General features: G+C 32.6%; 1 protein-coding gene across 4 annotated transcripts in view; it reads left to right on the top strand.

Annotated features, from left to right (window-relative positions):
- Positions 1 to 18,603, top strand: part of LOC145266399 (WD repeat and FYVE domain-containing protein 3-like) — a 447,754-nt gene that overhangs the window by 375,255 nt on the left and 53,896 nt on the right. For all 4 annotated transcript variants that reach the window (XM_080122046.1, XM_080122045.1, XM_080122044.1 and 1 more), the window contains 6 exons: positions 4,330 to 4,513; positions 7,597 to 7,685; positions 10,318 to 10,423; positions 14,649 to 14,750; positions 16,215 to 16,292; positions 17,541 to 17,673. In XM_080122046.1, coding sequence (XP_079978172.1) covers positions 4,330 to 4,513; positions 7,597 to 7,685; positions 10,318 to 10,423; positions 14,649 to 14,750; positions 16,215 to 16,292; positions 17,541 to 17,673 — 692 coding nt within the window. The remainder of the gene's footprint in view (positions 1 to 4,329; positions 4,514 to 7,596; positions 7,686 to 10,317; positions 10,424 to 14,648; positions 14,751 to 16,214; positions 16,293 to 17,540; positions 17,674 to 18,603) is intronic.

The raw sequence follows: 18,603 nt of genomic DNA, 5'->3' as shown, positions 1-18,603 counted from the left end.
ACTACCCGGCGTTGCTCGGGACCGTATAATCAATGAAAAAACAAAAGCAGATATTGAAAATATGTTTTATTCTTAGGGGAGAGGAATCTTTCATCTCAAGTTTTAGCGTTACAAACAAACATTTGTCTTTTATATATATAGATAATGACAGGTTTTTTTTGGGGCCCCCCTCGAAGATAACTGATCAATTGACCAACTTCTAGTGGTCTGTTTGATGTGAAATTTCGATATTTGTCATCCGGGTGATTGGGCTTCGATATGATACCAAATTTGTCAAGTTTGGTTCTGTCTTTCAAAAGTTTTAGCATTACAAACAAACATACATACATACACACAGACGTTTGGCTTTTATATATATAGATAGAAGACAACACTGAAAAAAATGACCCTCCCTCCTGACAAAACCTATTCCAGCTGATCCTCTAACCCTAACTCCCACAGAATAAATAATTTTTAAAAAATGTCAGATATTATTCATCTTAGGCAACGGTGATCAAGAATATACAAACTTTGTGGGTATTTGTTTTGTAGATTTTTGATTTTTAGCTCGACATACAAACATGCACACAGACATTTACCCTTTATATAATAAACTAGCATGGATACCTAGCATTGCTTGGGTGGACATGAAGTTTGGTTTGGACACACATGCTCTACTAAGGATATTGAGCAAGCCCCAGAAAAGAACGGAAGAAGTAGGTGACAACTTTCCTATCAGATATTTTGGCAGCCAGTGCGCTGGGATTCCCGTCTGAGTGTTTTCATTTTCGGAGAGAATCGCCTTTAATTTCAGGACACATGGAAGGAAGATTCGAGATGTGTTTTTGCTCGTGTTCCAACTGACAATGATTTCTATAAACTGTTAATTTATGTATACACACATCAACACCCAATAGAGAATACACTAGACCAATTGCATATCAGAATGTTAACACTCATAAGTTCAAAGAGACTCATTATAAAAACACATCTGTTAAATAGATACCTGTATGTGTGTGTGTGTGTATGTATGTGTGTGTGTTGGGGGGGAGAGGGCTCCTGTAAGCCGTGGTGAAGGCAACCTTTCTAGGAGAAGCAAATCTCTGATTTAAAAAACCATAAAGCGGGAAACCAGTACCCGCATTAAGCTGGTCTGCAGTTTAACTTGTTGCTAGCTATCTTGCTCTTGCTTGTTGTGGGATCTCAACATTTTGAACTGAGAGAGATATTTAGCTGTCATACAAAGCTAAGACTCTGTAACATCATCTGTGTATAGATACTCCCTCAGGGATTTGTCTATAAAAATGGTCCTGTGGTGAAAGAAGTCATTTTTGGGCTCATGAACTTTAAGTGTCTGAGGGAGTGGCACTCGTCTGACAAGACGTTGAAATCATCATGTATATATATATATATATATATATATACACACACACACACACAAGACAAACATATATGCTCGTTATACAGCTACACTGTTTATATACACAGTATGCTACATAGAACTGTTTGGTGTTATTTAAAAAACCCTTTATATTATATATTCCCATTTTGATACTCCGCGATCCAACACCGGCCTATAATATCAACTGTAGATTTTTTTCAATACAGGGGTGTGTTCGAAATGAATATTTTTCAGAACACAATTGAACTATACTACTTGACTTTTGTATGCTTAACTTGAATTCAAGTGATTATGTAAAAATAATTCCATAAAATCAACAGTTGGTTCTTTGACAACAGTGGCGCATTTAAAATGAATGCTTCTGTTTAGAGCACAATTGAACCATGGTACTTGACTTTTGCATTTTAAATTTTAAGTAAATCTATTATTTACAGATAATTTTGTAAAATCAACAGTGCAATGTAAACTGCAATATGCTATGGACTAAATCACTGCAGGGGCATGTGAAGCTTCTTGGTACACTGCAGAAAGTGGGGGGGGGGTCCTCTTACTAGAACAGGTAATCAATTGATTTGATTAAAAAATGGGCGATTTCACCGATTTTGATAATGATAATCAAATGATTGATGATAATAAAAGTATAGGAGTGTTGAACGTTTGTTGATCGTCATTCAATCTCTGACAATGCCAGGTCTCCCTGCTAATATAGATGAGCTACAACTCTTTAGTTAATCTTCTTTATTAACCAATGATTACAGCATCTGAAAATACATGAAATAGAAGAGTGGTTTCTGAAGAGCAATATCATGTATCCCCCTCCCCCCCAGTTTTAAGACATAAAGATGAGTATGAGTGTTGTAAGATTTCCAGGTAACCAGTTAAGCTCAATGCGAACGGTCCATCTGGGCATGAGAACTTAATAAAATGTCTTGATACATGAAGTAGATTTAGAGATTTAAAGTCTGTTTCAGTCTACACTCAGTCGGGCAGGTGGGTGCGAGAGGCGGGTTGACCGACGTAGAGGCAATGCGTCCACTGGCTCCTGTGCGGTGTCTGGGTCAAGCAGAAACACCGGGCGTTTCTGTAGGCCGGGGTTTGTGTGTGGCATCAGACCCCGAAGAGCCATAGGGATCTGTTTGTGCTCGTCTGCTGGTTTCTTCGTAGTCGCAGGGGCTGGCTGAACAAATGCTGGGTCAGGGTTGGGAGGCATGACAGTGGTATGTGCTGGGTGTTCCTTTTGCTCGGGAGATTCGGAAGGTGTGTTTTACGACTGGGCAATGCCAAACGCCCTGCTAGTCGACATAAGGGGACAATTACCACCAGGAAAAACAAAATAAGGGAACTAAAACAGATGCTGTAATCATGGATGAGCTTCAACTCTTTAGTCAATCTTCTTTATTAACCAATTAGCATCTGGAAATACATGAAATAGAAGAGTGGTTTCTGAAGGGCAACTTCATGTGTGTGTGTGTGTATATATATATATATATATAGAAGTGATCTTGTCAGTGTGTATGTGAAAAGTTTCTACCAAACTCCTCTCTGATTATTTGGACACACTTTCGATTTGATTCTTAGCTGGAAAAATTGCTGCTAAAGGAGTCAAAATTGAAACAAAAAAAACATTGACCTTGACCTGACATAAGTCGACTATACCCGTTTTTTTTTCTGTGCTTATTAAGTTATAGTTTAAACAATGTTATTTTTTGCAGTTTTTGTACACATGGATTTAGGTCATACACGTACGGATAAGGCTGGAGAGCTATATGTGTTAGTGTTGATACTAACTGATGACACACCGGATTTTTGTTTTTTTAACTTTTGAAATCATTACTATATATTAGATGCAATATAATAATCAACTGAGAATTGGCTGTATAATTATAAATACAAAATCTGCATTAAAATATATTTAAGCATATTTTATGATTAGGCAATGCCGGGCTGCCTGCTAGTGTGTGCGTATATATATATATATATCATTCAAACACGGTAGTGTTTAAATATATGGTTAAGTGGCAGCTTTAATCATTTAAAAGTTTGACCGCTCGCTCATTTTTTGAGCAAATGTCCAACAATTATTACAGTTTATAGATCACCTTCTCAGCTATTGTGAAAAAAATTTTTTTTTCACTTTTCGTTCAGTAAAACAAAAGTTATGATGAATTTTCTGGTGTTCAAAATCGTAAAAAATATAAGGAGGGGAGCGACATTTTTTATGATTAACTTCCATAGCAACCACGTCGCTTCAGCGACAACCGTTGCTACTAATTCACTAATAAAGGCATGAAAGGGAGATAATTACGGGGATTTTATTGAAAGCAGACAAGTGCCGTACATTGTTATTACATATGTGTTTATGCGGGGAAAAAAATAAGACTGAAATTAAACAAAGAAAAAGTGAATTTATTTGAAGCCTGGAAAAATCATGGATTACGATAAAAAATGCGAGCATAGAAAGTAATATGGTTAAGCTTAAACATGGAAAAGTAAAGGACAAGATATTTTAGTAAAAAAATATAATAAATTTATAACTTAAAATATTGCAGCATTAAGAATTTTAAAATTTATATTTTTTACTAGAATATCTTGTCCTTTTCTTTTCTAGTTTTAACAACTAGTCCTTTACTTTTCCATGTTTAAGCTTATTTTTTTTCTATTTTAATGTATATATAATAATCACAATTGATTTTTTCCCTGTCTGTTGTTAATATCTTTTTTAATATGTGCTACATGACCAAATCTGTTTTGTTAGTTATTGCTGATACATTGGTTTGTGTTAAAAAAATATAAATTATTTTTCCATTGATTTTAATATTTAATCCTGATGTTTCATCTGTAATTAGCCAAAAAGAAAAGTGGGGGAATTTTTACTCTCACAATCACATATACTCCTTTTGTTTTGTCAGTCATAATCATTGATTTAAAAAAATTTTGTTTCGTTTTAGTGGGGCTAATTTAAATGAATCCCGTCCTCGTGCGACGACATGGCATGTCGACACTCAACTCCTGGACGGGGACATGTGCCCCGTGAATCACCTCACCAAGAGTGCCAGTTTGCATGAAGGACTTTTTCTTGTCGCATCGGCTGCCAAAAGAGTTTGGGAGGAACTCTATGTCTGTAAGAAACCAGTAAGTACAGATTTGCTCTTTCTAATTCTTATCTTTTTTCTGAATAACAAAGATATCACCACTTATTCAGGTCCAAAAGCCACTCTAAGGATAAAGGTTAAATGATTGTCAGGTGAACAATAAGAAAACACTGATGATTGGTAATGATGTTGGTGATGAAGCAGAAACTTTGCTCATGGAATTTTTGTTTAGTTTTAGGTAGTGATCGGACGATTAATTGGGAACTGGAAAAATCAAATCATTTGGGGATATCGGAATCAGAATAATGTGTGCATATTTTCCGATGCCAAAAACAATTCTTTTAATTGTTCTTTTTATTTGAATGTGTTTAAAGCAAAATCTTTCTTTTCTTGGTAATAATGATAAAATAATAAATATTTATTGATTTATCACTACTAGTAAAAGTAAAATTGATAGATGATCACCCACAAGTGTATTTTTTTCATTTAGGAAACTCTACATTTAACTTGCGTTTTTACGGTAATCATGGAAAAATAACAACTCTATAGTTTAATATTTAGAGATTTATAAAGAATCGGAATTGGGAATTTAGTACAGAATTGGTAATTGTATCAGAATCAGGAAAAATATTGGAATCAGGAATTTAGTACGGAATTGGTAATTGTATCAAAATTGGGAAAAATATTGGAATCGCCCCATCACTAGTTTTAGGCACAGTGATGGAAATTGTTGATGGTTGACACCCGTCTAGCTGAAACCACTGTCAAAAATTTTCCCCACTCTTTAACTGTGCCAAAACCAAAACGTAGATTCCATGAACAAAGCTTCTTTCTTAGAAATGCACGCCAGTGGAACTCTCCTCCGTCTGCCTGTTTCCCACTTGACTACAACTTGGATGTCTTCAAGTCCAACATAAACAAATTCCTGATGAACTGCCCCGCTTAAGTAAGACACTTTATCAAATCTCCAATACTAACGATTACTATGATACTATCCCATTGATTACTGTACACGCAATAACCCTTATCCCCGAGTGGCTTCCGGGCCTTGATAAGTGGTGACTTCCATGTAAAAAAAAAAAAAAAAAGATTGTAACTCACTAGATTTCAAACTATTCAATCATAAAGATTATATGAAATCAAGAGTATATTTTTGGTAAAATCCTCAAAAGATGCCACAAACTTGTAATTGTATTCTTAATATTTCCCGTACTGAATGTTTTACAACAGTGGCAGAGGGGGGGGGCATATATTGAAGCTCAGTCAAGCACCTGCCATGAAAATAATGATAGAGTAGAAAAAAACTAATGATGTCTCTTCTGTGAGAAAGAGATAGTAGAGAGGAGAAAAGAGCATTGCTCGCTAGATTTCAAAGAGTGTTTTGTGCTCTGTCCAGGTAGGAAAACCTGCTCTCAGCAGCTCCTCTTCAGATGTGGTAGTTGTACTTCATCTTAGGGCGTATTTGGCTTTTATATTGGTAGATTGTGTCGCGAGTGAGAGACATTCTAGAGCACTGTAAAATCTTTTTTCTCTAAGGGTTAAGTATTCAACCTTTTCATGGATTTGACATAGTTTGGCTGTTTTATACATAAATAAACTTTGCTCACAAATGAAAACAATGTTACCTCGCAACTCCTGAAGTTTCGCAACAGTACAAACATAACTAATCATGAGCCTCGAAGTTTCGAAAAAGACAGACAGCGCCTATGTATGTGACGGAATAAGAAAACTCATTAAGATGAGTAAAGATTACCTTTAAAGTAGTTAATAAAATTCTTGTACATCATATTAAATATGTTATGAAAAGTTCTATAACATTTTTATCATAAATTTTTGACAGCATTGATCTCACTTCAAACAAACAGTTCAAGTTAAAAATATAAGAGAATCGTAATGAAAGAATCGTAAATCTAAGGTATTTTTTAATGATGCGATTCCGATTCCCCCCCAAAATACACGATTTTTACAATTAACGATTCCAATTAATCGTCCCACCACTAATTGCAACTATTTTTGGCAATAATGTTTTTATCTTTGATTCTTCAGATAACTTTAAATGACTACGAACATTCTATGTTAATTCTTGTTTCTTTTTCTTTTTTTTTCTGGAGGTCTGTACAAGTATGGAATATTTACAATAAAATCACAGTTAATTAATTTTTCTAAATTCTTCAGAATACTACCGCAAGTAAAAATAGTTAATTAACTAATAAAATATAAATATTACAAGTTTGATAATAAAGAGTGTGTTTTAGAGATGGCAAGCTTTAAATGCCAACTCTATTTTCTTTAACTGCAGATTTGGCAACCATCAGTTATTTTGAGTTCAACTTGGTTTGGCAATTCATTATGAACAGACTGACACCTGAACAGCATTTGCAAATTGCAAATGATATAATCAATTTACTGAGAGAAACATTTGAAGAATGAATAATTTCATGAAATGGACTTGTCAACTGGCCACCTCGTTTGTGAAATTTAACCCCATTAGATTATTTTCTTTGAGTATGTAATGTTCCATGTCTATGCTAATAAACTAGACATAGTAGACCACTTGGAATGAACCACATATTTGTATAGCAAAAATATTTTTCTGTGATTTATTTTAATTTAAAGTTTGCCACCTCTAAAACAAAACACCTGCTATAAGTAAATTTAATTCTTTTTCTGTAATTCTTGCAATGAAACTATATTTAAAAAAAATTTTTTTTTTTTTACTGTTTATTGCATTCTATCAGTAGTTATGGCTGGCATTTTTTTGCCTAAAAATCAGAGCAGATATTTTTAACATTTTAACTCATTTAAAAGTTATAGAGAAAAGAGATTATTTATCTCATAAATCTGTATTTTATGACATAAAGAAATGAATACCAAATATAAATTGAGTTTTTATTCTTCGACAAAATACAAATAAAAAACATAACAGTAATAAACATTCTTAGTGTCGTATAACATTATGAACAGTTGTTTCTGGTATATGTTCCCAGGACTTTCTGCTACATTTGATGTTCAATTTTTTACAGATAGTCCAGATGTGTTATATATATTTCGCAGGACTGATGTCTTGTATATGTCTAAAAATGAATTGCTAAGCTTCAAAAGTTGTATTCTTATTTTACCCAGGCTCTGGAGGAAATATTCCGAACGCAATTAAATAATATTGATTTATCCGATTCTTCAAAAATTACAACTCCAGATCTCCTTACTGTGAGGTAAGCAGCTAATTTTTTTTTTTTTTGGTACTTACGTGTCCTGTCTAAATTAGTATAAATTGCAAAAATTACAAAAAAATAATGAAGTAGAAAAATAATTACAAGTAAAAATAAAATTTATCAAGTTTTATCGTATATTTTAATGTGAAACAGTTGTGCAACCAGTTCAGTATGACAAACTGACTTAACGTAATTTGACTTAAATTAAAGATCCACCATTTATAAATATAGTAACAAGTTTTATATATATATATATATATATATATATTTTATCTTTCTAAAAGTATCTAAAAATAACAGGTCCTGGATATGACCTTAAACTATATCCGATGGTGAGGTCCCAGCTTGTGGGCTTTGGGGAGTGTGGAGCCATCCTTTAATTGCCATTGCTCCCAGGTCCACTCTGACCCAGAGTGATAGTACCTTTTAGGGTCCCAACTATGGGTCAAATAGAAACCAACTTGCAAAAAACATATTCTATTAAAAAAGTTTTCTTCAAAATCACTGGATTCAGCATTAAATAACCTGAAAAGGGTTGATATGCCATAAAACAAAAACAACCAACCAACTAAAAATAACACTTTGATTTTACTTATCAGTTCCGGACTCATATTGAAGCAGTGATTGACACTCAAAATGGCTACATTGAATAGGTGTCAGCTCTACGACATAATCAAGTTACATGAACTGATTTTTTTCAATAAAAGTTTTAAAATATAGCTGTAGTGTTCTTTAGGGCGACAAATTTATCATTCCACCCTGTACCTGAAAAAAATGGCAGTCTACATCTACTAAAAATGAAAACCGTAGTCCGAATAATCCAAATAATCCAAATCATTAATCCTCATCTCAAAAATTCATAAATAAAACTTTTAATTTGTTTGTGAATTTTTGAGATAAGGATTGATTATCGATATTATTTGGAGTACTGTTCTCATCTTGAGTGCTACTCGGACAATGTTTCGACTGCAAGGGACTGTGGTGTAAAGGATAAAGTACTAGGTAAAATTCAGTTTCTCTCTTCTGGATGTTGAAGGTTTAAATCCTCATTGTGGCTGATACTAAGAATACAATTGTGAATTACTTAAGACTTCTATCCAGTTATGGCGGATGGAATGACAGCATACATCCACTATGGATTAAATAAAAGTTTTGTTTAAAATTCTGTAAAGATTCGTGAGTTTGACAAGATCAAGCTGAAGATTACATCAGTCGAAACGTTGTGTAAAAAATAGATCCTCAACTCTGGTCCTCATTAATACATAAGTAACCAAAGTTTGAAATTTAAAAACCTGCTCACTTAACCCACTCATATCTCCTAAAAAAAAGAAAACCAACCCATCTGTATATCTTGTCAAATACCACTCACAATCAAACACATATTAATTGAATGTACTGATTTTGTAACAGTAAGAAATCGATTCTACAAAGAAAACAATATTAAAGAGTTATTTGATAAAAACAACCCCCACACCATACTCTCATATCTTAAAAAAAAATTGGCCTTTATAAAAAAAATTTAAAAAGAACCCTTTATACAACGGTCCTGAATATGACCTAAAACTATATCTGATGGTGAGGCCCCACCTTGTGGGCCTTGGGGAGTGTGGAGCCACCCTTTAATTGCCATTGCTTCCAGGTCCACTCTGACTCGGAGTGGTAGTACCTGTTAGGGTCCCAACTATGGGTTAAATAGAATCTGACTTAAAAAAAAATATACTCCATTAAAAATCGTTCCTCAACATAACTAGATTTGGCATTAAATAACCTAAAAAAGGTTGATATGCCATAAAACAAAAACAACCAACCAACTAAAAACCTGCATTATTGAACTTTTTAATGAAAAAATATTTTAATATGTGCTTCCAATCGTCCTACATCTTCAATAACAAAAGAAAGAAGTGAAAATTTTTTTATACATATATGTAGAGTGTTTATGCATAGTCTCTTTTTTTTCCCACTTCTGCTATAGTTGTTTCTTTTCATCATCACCATTTCATCTAGTAGTTGCTATAGAAATAAGCTTTTCCTCATTAAGAAAGAAGATACAAGGAGATGTTTGCTGAGTGTTCTTTAAGGTGTTATTTGGATAGAATTGACTTGGAAGAGAGAGACTAATGTTTTCTTACTTAATTATTTACTTCTTACCTTAACTTCTTAATTTAATTGAAATGAGTGATTCACACGGACAAAGACATTTAAGTAACATTTTGCTTAAGTTATCAGGTTTTCTGCATTATTGATAATGTTTGATTCGCATGGCTTCCATGGAGCGACTGATTGAAAACCTTTTCTCTCAGCTTAAAAAACATGACATTTCCTCATATCTGTTTTGTTTACTGCATTTGACCTGTTGCCCCCTGCCTCAACTTTGTCACCCATCTCTAGGAACAATTCTGTTTTACAGAGTTGAGTTATAATGATATGAACTAAATGTGATCCTTGTCAAAATTCACAGTAGCTAATTTAATCGCCATTGACATAAAGTCCCTAATATGTAACATGTCGGAAAGAGATTAATAAAGAAAACAGTTTTATGTATTGATTTGTTTGATTTTCTCCGTGCCTGATGTAGCATGTAGTACGCACACAAATCAGCAAAATGATAATAAGATTTATTATAATCTTTCAGACCGCTGATACAAGAATCTGCTTCTAAAGTTTGGGTTACTTATGCTGAATCTGAACGCCGTTCTGTCTTTATGCACACGGATCGTCTACAGACTCAAATCCAATCTGTAAGTATTTTTTTAGTCAACTATTTTGTATATACACAAATGAGTTTTTTTTTAAATTAATTTACTAAGGATGCACCATTTATTAAGATGTAATCAAGCATGGTTGATGACGACCCAAAGGCTCCCTTTTCATTAGCTGCTGCATCAAAGTTTTAAGGAGTTCACTACTCCTTTCTCAGGATTACTCCACTTAGCCATAATCCTTCCCATTTATAATGCTAAGTGGGTACTACTGCAGTTTAAATCCCGTTTTTCCATGAGTCTCACTCGGCAATGCCCGGCAGACAATGAAAACCAGCCCAGAAAATGCCAAGTGACTGAGAAACTGAATATCAAAAAGAGATGCGAGCAGACGTCACCAAATTGGAAGGAAAAAAAAGAAAGGAAAGGGAAGAGTTTCATTGTGCTTAAAACAAGTCTTTATTCTTGTGACAAGAAAGGAAAATGAAATGCTTTCCTTCAATCGGCGAAAATACTATCCCTAAGGATCCTTAGAAAATTATTCCCCCCCCCCCCCGGCCTGAATGTAACCCCAACTCCCAGCAATAAATGTAAGATGTATTAAAAAGATTTTCAAAAAGAAATTTTGGCAGAAAAAAAATACCATCGTTGGCTGCTTACAGAAAAACAATCCAGACTTTTCTTTGGGGGGGGGGGGGGGGGGTGAATTAAAAAATACAAAAAGATACACCTTTTTTTTTTAAAACAAAAGTTTTATGAAAAATATATCCTAAAAATATAAAAATTATTCTTTGTTCCTTAAAAAAAAAAACAAATACTTTTTCATGAATTCAAAGAAAAATAACTTTTCATACAAAAACAAAATAAAAAAAATATTTGTTCACTAATTTAAAGAAATAAAACTTTTATTACAACCCCCACTCCCCAAAAACAAACCAGTTGACAATAAAGAAAAATAAAACAGTAAATTTAATGAATTTATTACGGTAGGTTGTTTATTGGTCCCCTGATTTATCGAAGAGGGACTTATGTTTTCAGTGACGTCTGTCCATTAGTCCGGATGATTGCTAGATAACCGTCCATTAGTTTTTCCTGAAATTTGGCCACAAATTGTATTTCATTAAATAGTTATGCACAGAAAAAAATTTTATTTGCGAAAATTCCTGTTGCGTCCCCAGGGGCTCAAAAGAGGTCAAAAATGCCCCCAAATGGGCAAAAATTACACTTTTTGCCCCGTAGCGTTTGATCCATCCATTAGATTTTCCTGAACTTGGGCAAAATGTGGAGGCCATTGTTCTTAATATAAATTCAGTATGGGTGACCCTGGCAAAATTCTGGTTTGCATCTCTCTGGGACTTTTAGGACTAAAAAAAACATGTCTTTTTGGAGCTCTTTTTGCATATTACTAAAAAAAAACTTGGTATGTATGTCTATATAGTGGTTTTCCATGGTGCTGAATTCAAATATACGTGTCTTAAGGCATGAAACTGCACCGTTTGTCCATTTTCACTAAGATTCGGCGTTCCCAGGATTTCACAAGTAACTCTTTTTTTTCTTTTCTTTTTATTTTATAATTAATGAGCTACTACTTATCAAGGCTAAAACACACTCTAGGATATGGATAAATGAGATGAACAGATTGACAGATGAATGATGATAAATATTATGAGATGATTTAAAATCTCTATGTACTCGAAACCACAGTCAAACTAAAAAGCAGCAATTCTTCTCCCTTTGTCAGAAACATTGCTCATGTAATGTGAGGACTGAGGGACAAAATAGAGATGAGTAGGATTAAGATGGCACAAGTAAATAGACACCTTTGTTGTCATTAATTACGGATATTGCTATCAGAGGGTTTTGATCAATCTAGGCAAGATAATATTGATTATTTTCCGTTGCTAATGAATTTGACAATCACTCGGTTAACAGTGGGAAGTTGAATCCCAAGGTTTGCAGTGATTTGGTGCTGATTAAGCCCACCTTCAGATTGGCTTATAATATTGATCCTAGGAGACTTTGAAAATTCTAATTCTTCTTTGGCCCGTGTCACATTTAAATAGTGATATGTTGTAGACATAATTATTTCTGTGATATACGAGGACACACATTTGCCAACTACAACCCCATGCAGTGGAAAAATCATTCACTTAATGGAAAAATCTTCTCCCGCAATTTTAGGATGCCATTTTTTATTTTTTTAATGTATTTATATTCATCGTTAAACCACTTGGATCATCACTATTTCTACGGAACTATTTTGTGTGAATTTCTACATCTAACTTTGGATTGTGCCACATTTTTCTTTTTTTTTTTTTTTCATCGAGCCTGGACTTCATCTGGGATATCTTTTTAAGCCTTACATTTCTGCATAATTATTAACTTTCATACATGACTTCTTGCATAATCTATGGTTTTCAATTTATGTGCAAACCAGCAAAATTTATAGCCTTCCCATGAATATCATTTTGCTTACTTATTTTCTAAGGATAAGCCATATCTTGAAACTCCATGGAATAAGGAAAATTTTTTAAGTTTTTGTATTCCTTGTCGAATAATAAATTGTATTTTTTAATTTACCAAGTTTATATTGAATTCTTTATATGTATGCTCTATTTTGAATACTGAGCTTTTTCATTTGGTTAGAATTGTTCTATAAAAGTTCTGATTTAAATTTACAGAATTATTCAATTTGAAAATTTGGAAAATTCTTTTTAATTTATGTATATATATATATATTAGATAGATATGTATTTGTTTTTGTTTGTGCGATACGTTTTGAATGAATTCAATTATTTATATGAAAGTGCATTTTTAGCTAAATGCGAATTGGGAATGATTTTTCGTTCTACTGATTTGGTACCCCCAAATATATATATATATATATATATATATATATATATATATTGTTTTTAAAATATAACTATCCACTGACACCTGTTTCATCGTCTACGACTCCTCAGATTCATCGCTAGATTCAGCCACTCTGATGAGTCGTAGATGATGAAACATGTGTCAGTGGATAATTATATTTTAAAAACTATATATATAATAGAAAATTTTGGAATTAAAGAAAAGGTTAATAAAAAGCTTTTCAAATTCAAACAAGATGAGTTATAAACATAGAGAGATACATTTATAGAATAACAACCTTATCCAGATTTAAAAGGCTCAATATCAGTGATAGGGTCCAATATAAGTAATAGACGTCATGATATTGTATATTTTATTCAAATCAAGAAATACGAGAAAAAGTGAGAAAAATGATTTGACCTGGCCATGGAAGCACCGTTTTGCCAATGTTACAAAATTCTGCATCAAACAATTTTGTTTTCTTCTCCATTTGAAGCTTATATCCTCAATTTAAGTCCTCACGTGCTTCTCTACACTTTAACATTTATCTCTTCCATGGAATGGATTTTACCCCATTCTTCAACACAAGACTTATCTACAAGAATATATTATTCTTTTTTTCATCCCTGCATATTTTTAAAGAGACTCCAAAAAACATCTTTTTGAACCTCTTATTGGATCTACCCAACATGAACCTCATTCTCTCACTAGATTTCTGAAACACTAATTATTGGACATTGTTGAGTATTTTTTATTTTCCTATAAACTTTTACTTTGCTTTAAAAACTATTATAACTGTCGTTTTCAAAAATTGTGCTAACCAGCAAAATTAGATTTTTATCTGTATATTCCTTTTGCTAATGTTTTTTTCCTCTGAGGAGAATAGCCTATCTTTGAAACTCCATGGAATAAGGAATTTTTCTTACTTTTTCTCATATTCCTTGTTTTGAATAAAATATTGTGAATTTAATTCTACAGTATCGTGACATCTAATATATATATATATATAAATGCATAGGTATTTTTTAATTGCTTGTATTTATTTTATTAATAACTCATAATGCTGATATTGTTTTTGTTAACTTTTATTAAGTGTTAGTAGAAACGTTAGTATTTTTATTTTAAAAATATTCTGTCTATATCATATTTCTTGGAGTCTGTCTGTTTATCTATTCTACTTTTTCTTGGAAACTACTTAGACAATCTGACTGAAGTTTTGCATGGACCTTTTTTATAAAGTGCAGCAATGGCATCCATCAATAGTCACCACAATACCACATTTACTTTAAAAATTTGGCATAAAGCACTTATTGTAAGTCTATGGGCTATAACTTTGCTTGTTTTTAATGGACTCAAAAATCTAATTATTTATAATTGTTTAATGAAATCGCATTTTTTTTTTCTTTTGTAGAAATTGCAAAAAGTCAGTAGTGGTGTTTTGCGATTGGCTTCTCGGAAAGCTAAGAAAGATTTACCTCTGAAGTCTTCTCCTGCAACGACGGTCCATTCCAGTGTAAGATGAAAATTTCTTTTCTGGTTGCCTTTTATATATTTTTTTTTGTTCACTGATACGTCACTGTTTATCAAGGCTTATTATTTGTAACAGTATTCATTAATCTCCCCTCCTCCCTAGTTATCTGTTTTTTCCATGTCTTTTTCTCTCCGTATAACATATTGGCCGTTTTTTTTTTGTTTTTTTTTTTTTTTTGTACTCTTGCAGAATTCGACCTGGATTCTCGGCCAGCAATCACCAGATAAAGCCGACAATTTTTGTTTTTGTATGAAAGATGTAATTTTCATTAAATTTTTTGTTTTTGTATGAAAGATGTAATTTTCATTAAATTTTTTGTTTTTGTATGAAAGATGTAATTTTCATTAAATTTTTTGTTTTTGTATGAAAGATGTAATTTTCATTAAATTTTTTGGGTGATGGGAGGGGGTATTTTTTCTCTTTATTGTTTTAACATTTGTTGACAAAAAGTAATTTGTAAATTTTCTTGAAAAATCTCTTCTGTACTTTCACCTAACAATTTATGGTTTTCATAAAAATCATTCATCTTTTCTTTTAAAAAACAACTTCTGTATACAAAAAAAAAAACGTTTGCAGCCAATTTTCTTTAAAAAAAAAAATATAACTTTTTTTGAAAAAATAACTGTACTTTCACCTAACGATATGGTTAACAAACATTAATCTTTTCTTGATAAAAGAATTTAAAAAAATATAATAAACAATACAAAATGCAATTTTTCTTGAAAAAAAAAATATATTCAGTAAATTCACAGTAAGTTTTGATTATTTTTTATTGTATTTCTCCTTTTTTTTTCTGGTTTATTTGTTTTTAAATTTGTCTGCGTGTGTTACTTTGCTTGACTTAATCCGGTGACTGCCAGTCAAGTCCAAACCATAATTGACAGAAAATCTTGAGGTAAAATTCTGCAAGAGTACTTTGGCTTTTTTTTTTTTACTGTTCATCTTTAGTTTTACTTCTGTAGAATTAAATCCTAGTCTGGATGGGGGTGGGACGGTGTTCTTAAAATACTTAAACCTTGCGCAGAGACTGAAAACACTGAAGGCATTCAGCTGTGTGTGTTAATCCAAAAAATCAAATGTGTACACTTTAATTTTAATGATTTGGACTATTTGGACTATGGTTCTCATCTTTGATATAATCCTTACAACGTTTCAGCTGTTGTAACCTCCATCCTTGTTCAGGTACATTTTGTTGAACTTGGGAATCTATACAGAATTTCAAACTGAATATTTGATCCACGGTTTCTGAGTTTGACAAGAAATACCTGAAAGAAGACAGGGTAAGTTGCATTAAGCGAGAATAATATCCAAGATGAGAACAGTAGTCCCAATAATCGAAATAATACCAATTATCAATCCTCATCTAAAAAAAAATGATAAAACTTAATGTGTTCTTCAATGTCAAAAAAATAAAATTCTTGGTTTTATAATTATTTTATTTTTTAGGACTTTTTCATGTGGACAATGAGTCACGTTTCTATCGTCAAAGATTTGGTTGAATTCCATTTCAAGCAGTACATCCAGGTTAGTGTAACGATTTGTTTCATTTTAAAAATACATTATGTGCCAGTTTTTTAATGCTGATTATTGTGTGCGTTATAAAAGCAACTAGCAGGGTTACTCGATGTTGCCTGGGGCAAAAGTGTAAGATATTTCTATTAAACTTCTGTCTCTTTACCTCTTTTTCTTTCATTCTCACTCTCCAACCCCCTCCTCTTCCTCCCCCACCCAATCCATTCCTTTCTGGACACACAGACAATATTCCTCAAGGAATTAGTTGGTATTAGAGAAGGAACTCCTTGATTAAAAAGAAAAATTATTTCGCTAACACAGCTGGAAAACCAACTCTTGCAAGGGTCTCTGCTGCAGTGGTTAGAGTGCTTGAAAAAATCAATTGTAAAAGTGATATTCACCTGAAGATTAGAGGTTCAATTCTTAGTGTGGGTGACTGAAAAATACAATTGCGAATTACTTAGGAGCTCTTATCCAATCATGGCTGACGGAATAAGAACATGCTACTCTCATGAAGTAAATAAAGGGTTCCATTCGAAATTCTGTCCAGATTCCGAAGTTCGACAGAAACCTTCTCGAGTTTGATAAAGAAGGTTGAAGGTTACATCGACCGAAATGTTGTGAAACTGACACTCAAGATGAAAAGAGTAGTCCGAGGAATCCAAATAATGGTAAAGTTTTTCTTTGATTTCTTTTTTAAATGCTCCCTGTTGGTTAAATACAAGTTCAATGATTTTACATTTTATCCTGTTCAAATTTGATATGGTTAATTTTGAGCTCAAAGAGCTAGACACATCTTTTGAATGCATTAATTTGGTTAAATTTAAAAATCTGAGTAATTATCAGTTTTATTGTATGTTTGTTGGTCTTTTTCGTACAAATAAAGTGAAACTAATTGAAGCAAATCGACTCGCCTGGCCTTTGATCAATATCGGGGAAACCTTCATATCAAACAATTGCTATTCATTTGGAGAGCTCCCCCTTTCTTGGGAGGAGCTGGTTTTCCCCAACATCGTGAGGAACCAGAAACTGGCCTACAGCCAACCTTCATTTCTGCATCTTTTTTTTTTAACTTTTTTTTTCCAATCACCCGGGCAACGCCGGGCACCCCTGCTAGTTTTTATTAAACGAAAGATAAATTTTTAAAATTATTTCCAATTGTCAGCAAGATATTTTTAAATGTTTATTGTTGATTAAAGATAACTTCAGTAATTTTATGTTTTGGTCAAGTTTAATATGGTTAATTTTATTTTTCTGCAGAGCAACGAACACATGGAGAAATATCTACTGGAAGAATGGACTCAAACAGAGAACGAACTTCTTCGAGAACGTGGTCTCTGGGGACCTTTAACAGGGTCCAGGTTAGATAAATGGATGCTCGACATGACGGAAGGTCAGTTGATTAAATTGAGTTGTTGGAATCGTTTTTTATCATTTTTTTGTATTTAGTGTATTTTGAAAATTTTTGATAAAGTTGTACTTTACATAAAAAATTTTTAATTTAATCTTGGGATCAATTCAGAGTTCAACAACAAACGCGCCCAAAGGCATAAAAAGTAATCACCTACACAACTGTAGACCTCCAATTAAGAGTTCATCAAACTGCAGATTTAAGTTTGTTTTGAGTTTACCTTCTCGCAAACTTTTTCCTAAAAAGAACATTGAGGTTAAAATGTGAATATACCAAAATTGTGTTAAAAAAAAAAAATCAACTAACAATAATTTCTTCATTTTTTTTTTTTTTAATATAATTTGTGCTGGAACAAAATCTAAAAAAAAAAAAAAAAAAAAAAAAAATTTTTTTTTTTTTTTTTTTTTTTTTTTTTTTTTTTAACAATATATGTTGGGAAACTTGTCGATAAATCAATTTCCTTTCATATGATAACATTTTATAGATTTACTAGCAGGCTGCATGGCATTGCCTGGTCGTAAAATAGGCATAAATATTATATTTTAATTCATACAGAAACTGAGGCATGTGCATGTGAGTATTATTATTTTTTCTAAACAGTTCACTTTTTGTTAGTAAAAAACTAAATACTCAAGCTGAGATCGAAACCAAAACCTAAAAGCAGTGAGTCAAGTACGATAACCATTAGGCCAATTGGACACAATCTTTAAAAAGTGTTTTCAAACCTACTTATTCTTAACATAAGAAATCTGTCATGTGAATCATTCATGCATGCACATTCGTGAAACAGTTGACAGATAAAAATCCGATGACATGCACATAGCAATTTTCCAATGTTAACTCCTTAGCAGCCCTTTTTTCCGGATGGAAATTGATTAAAAAGTTTTCCACATTTCTAAATATCCTATATAC

The sequence above is a fragment of the Euprymna scolopes genome, chromosome 41 (genome assembly GCF_053919585.1).
Source record: "Euprymna scolopes isolate OS-2025 chromosome 41, ASM5391958v1, whole genome shotgun sequence".
Taxonomy (NCBI): Eukaryota; Metazoa; Mollusca; class Cephalopoda; order Sepiida; family Sepiolidae; genus Euprymna; species Euprymna scolopes.
This window is presented reverse-complemented; position numbering and strand designations above follow the sequence as displayed.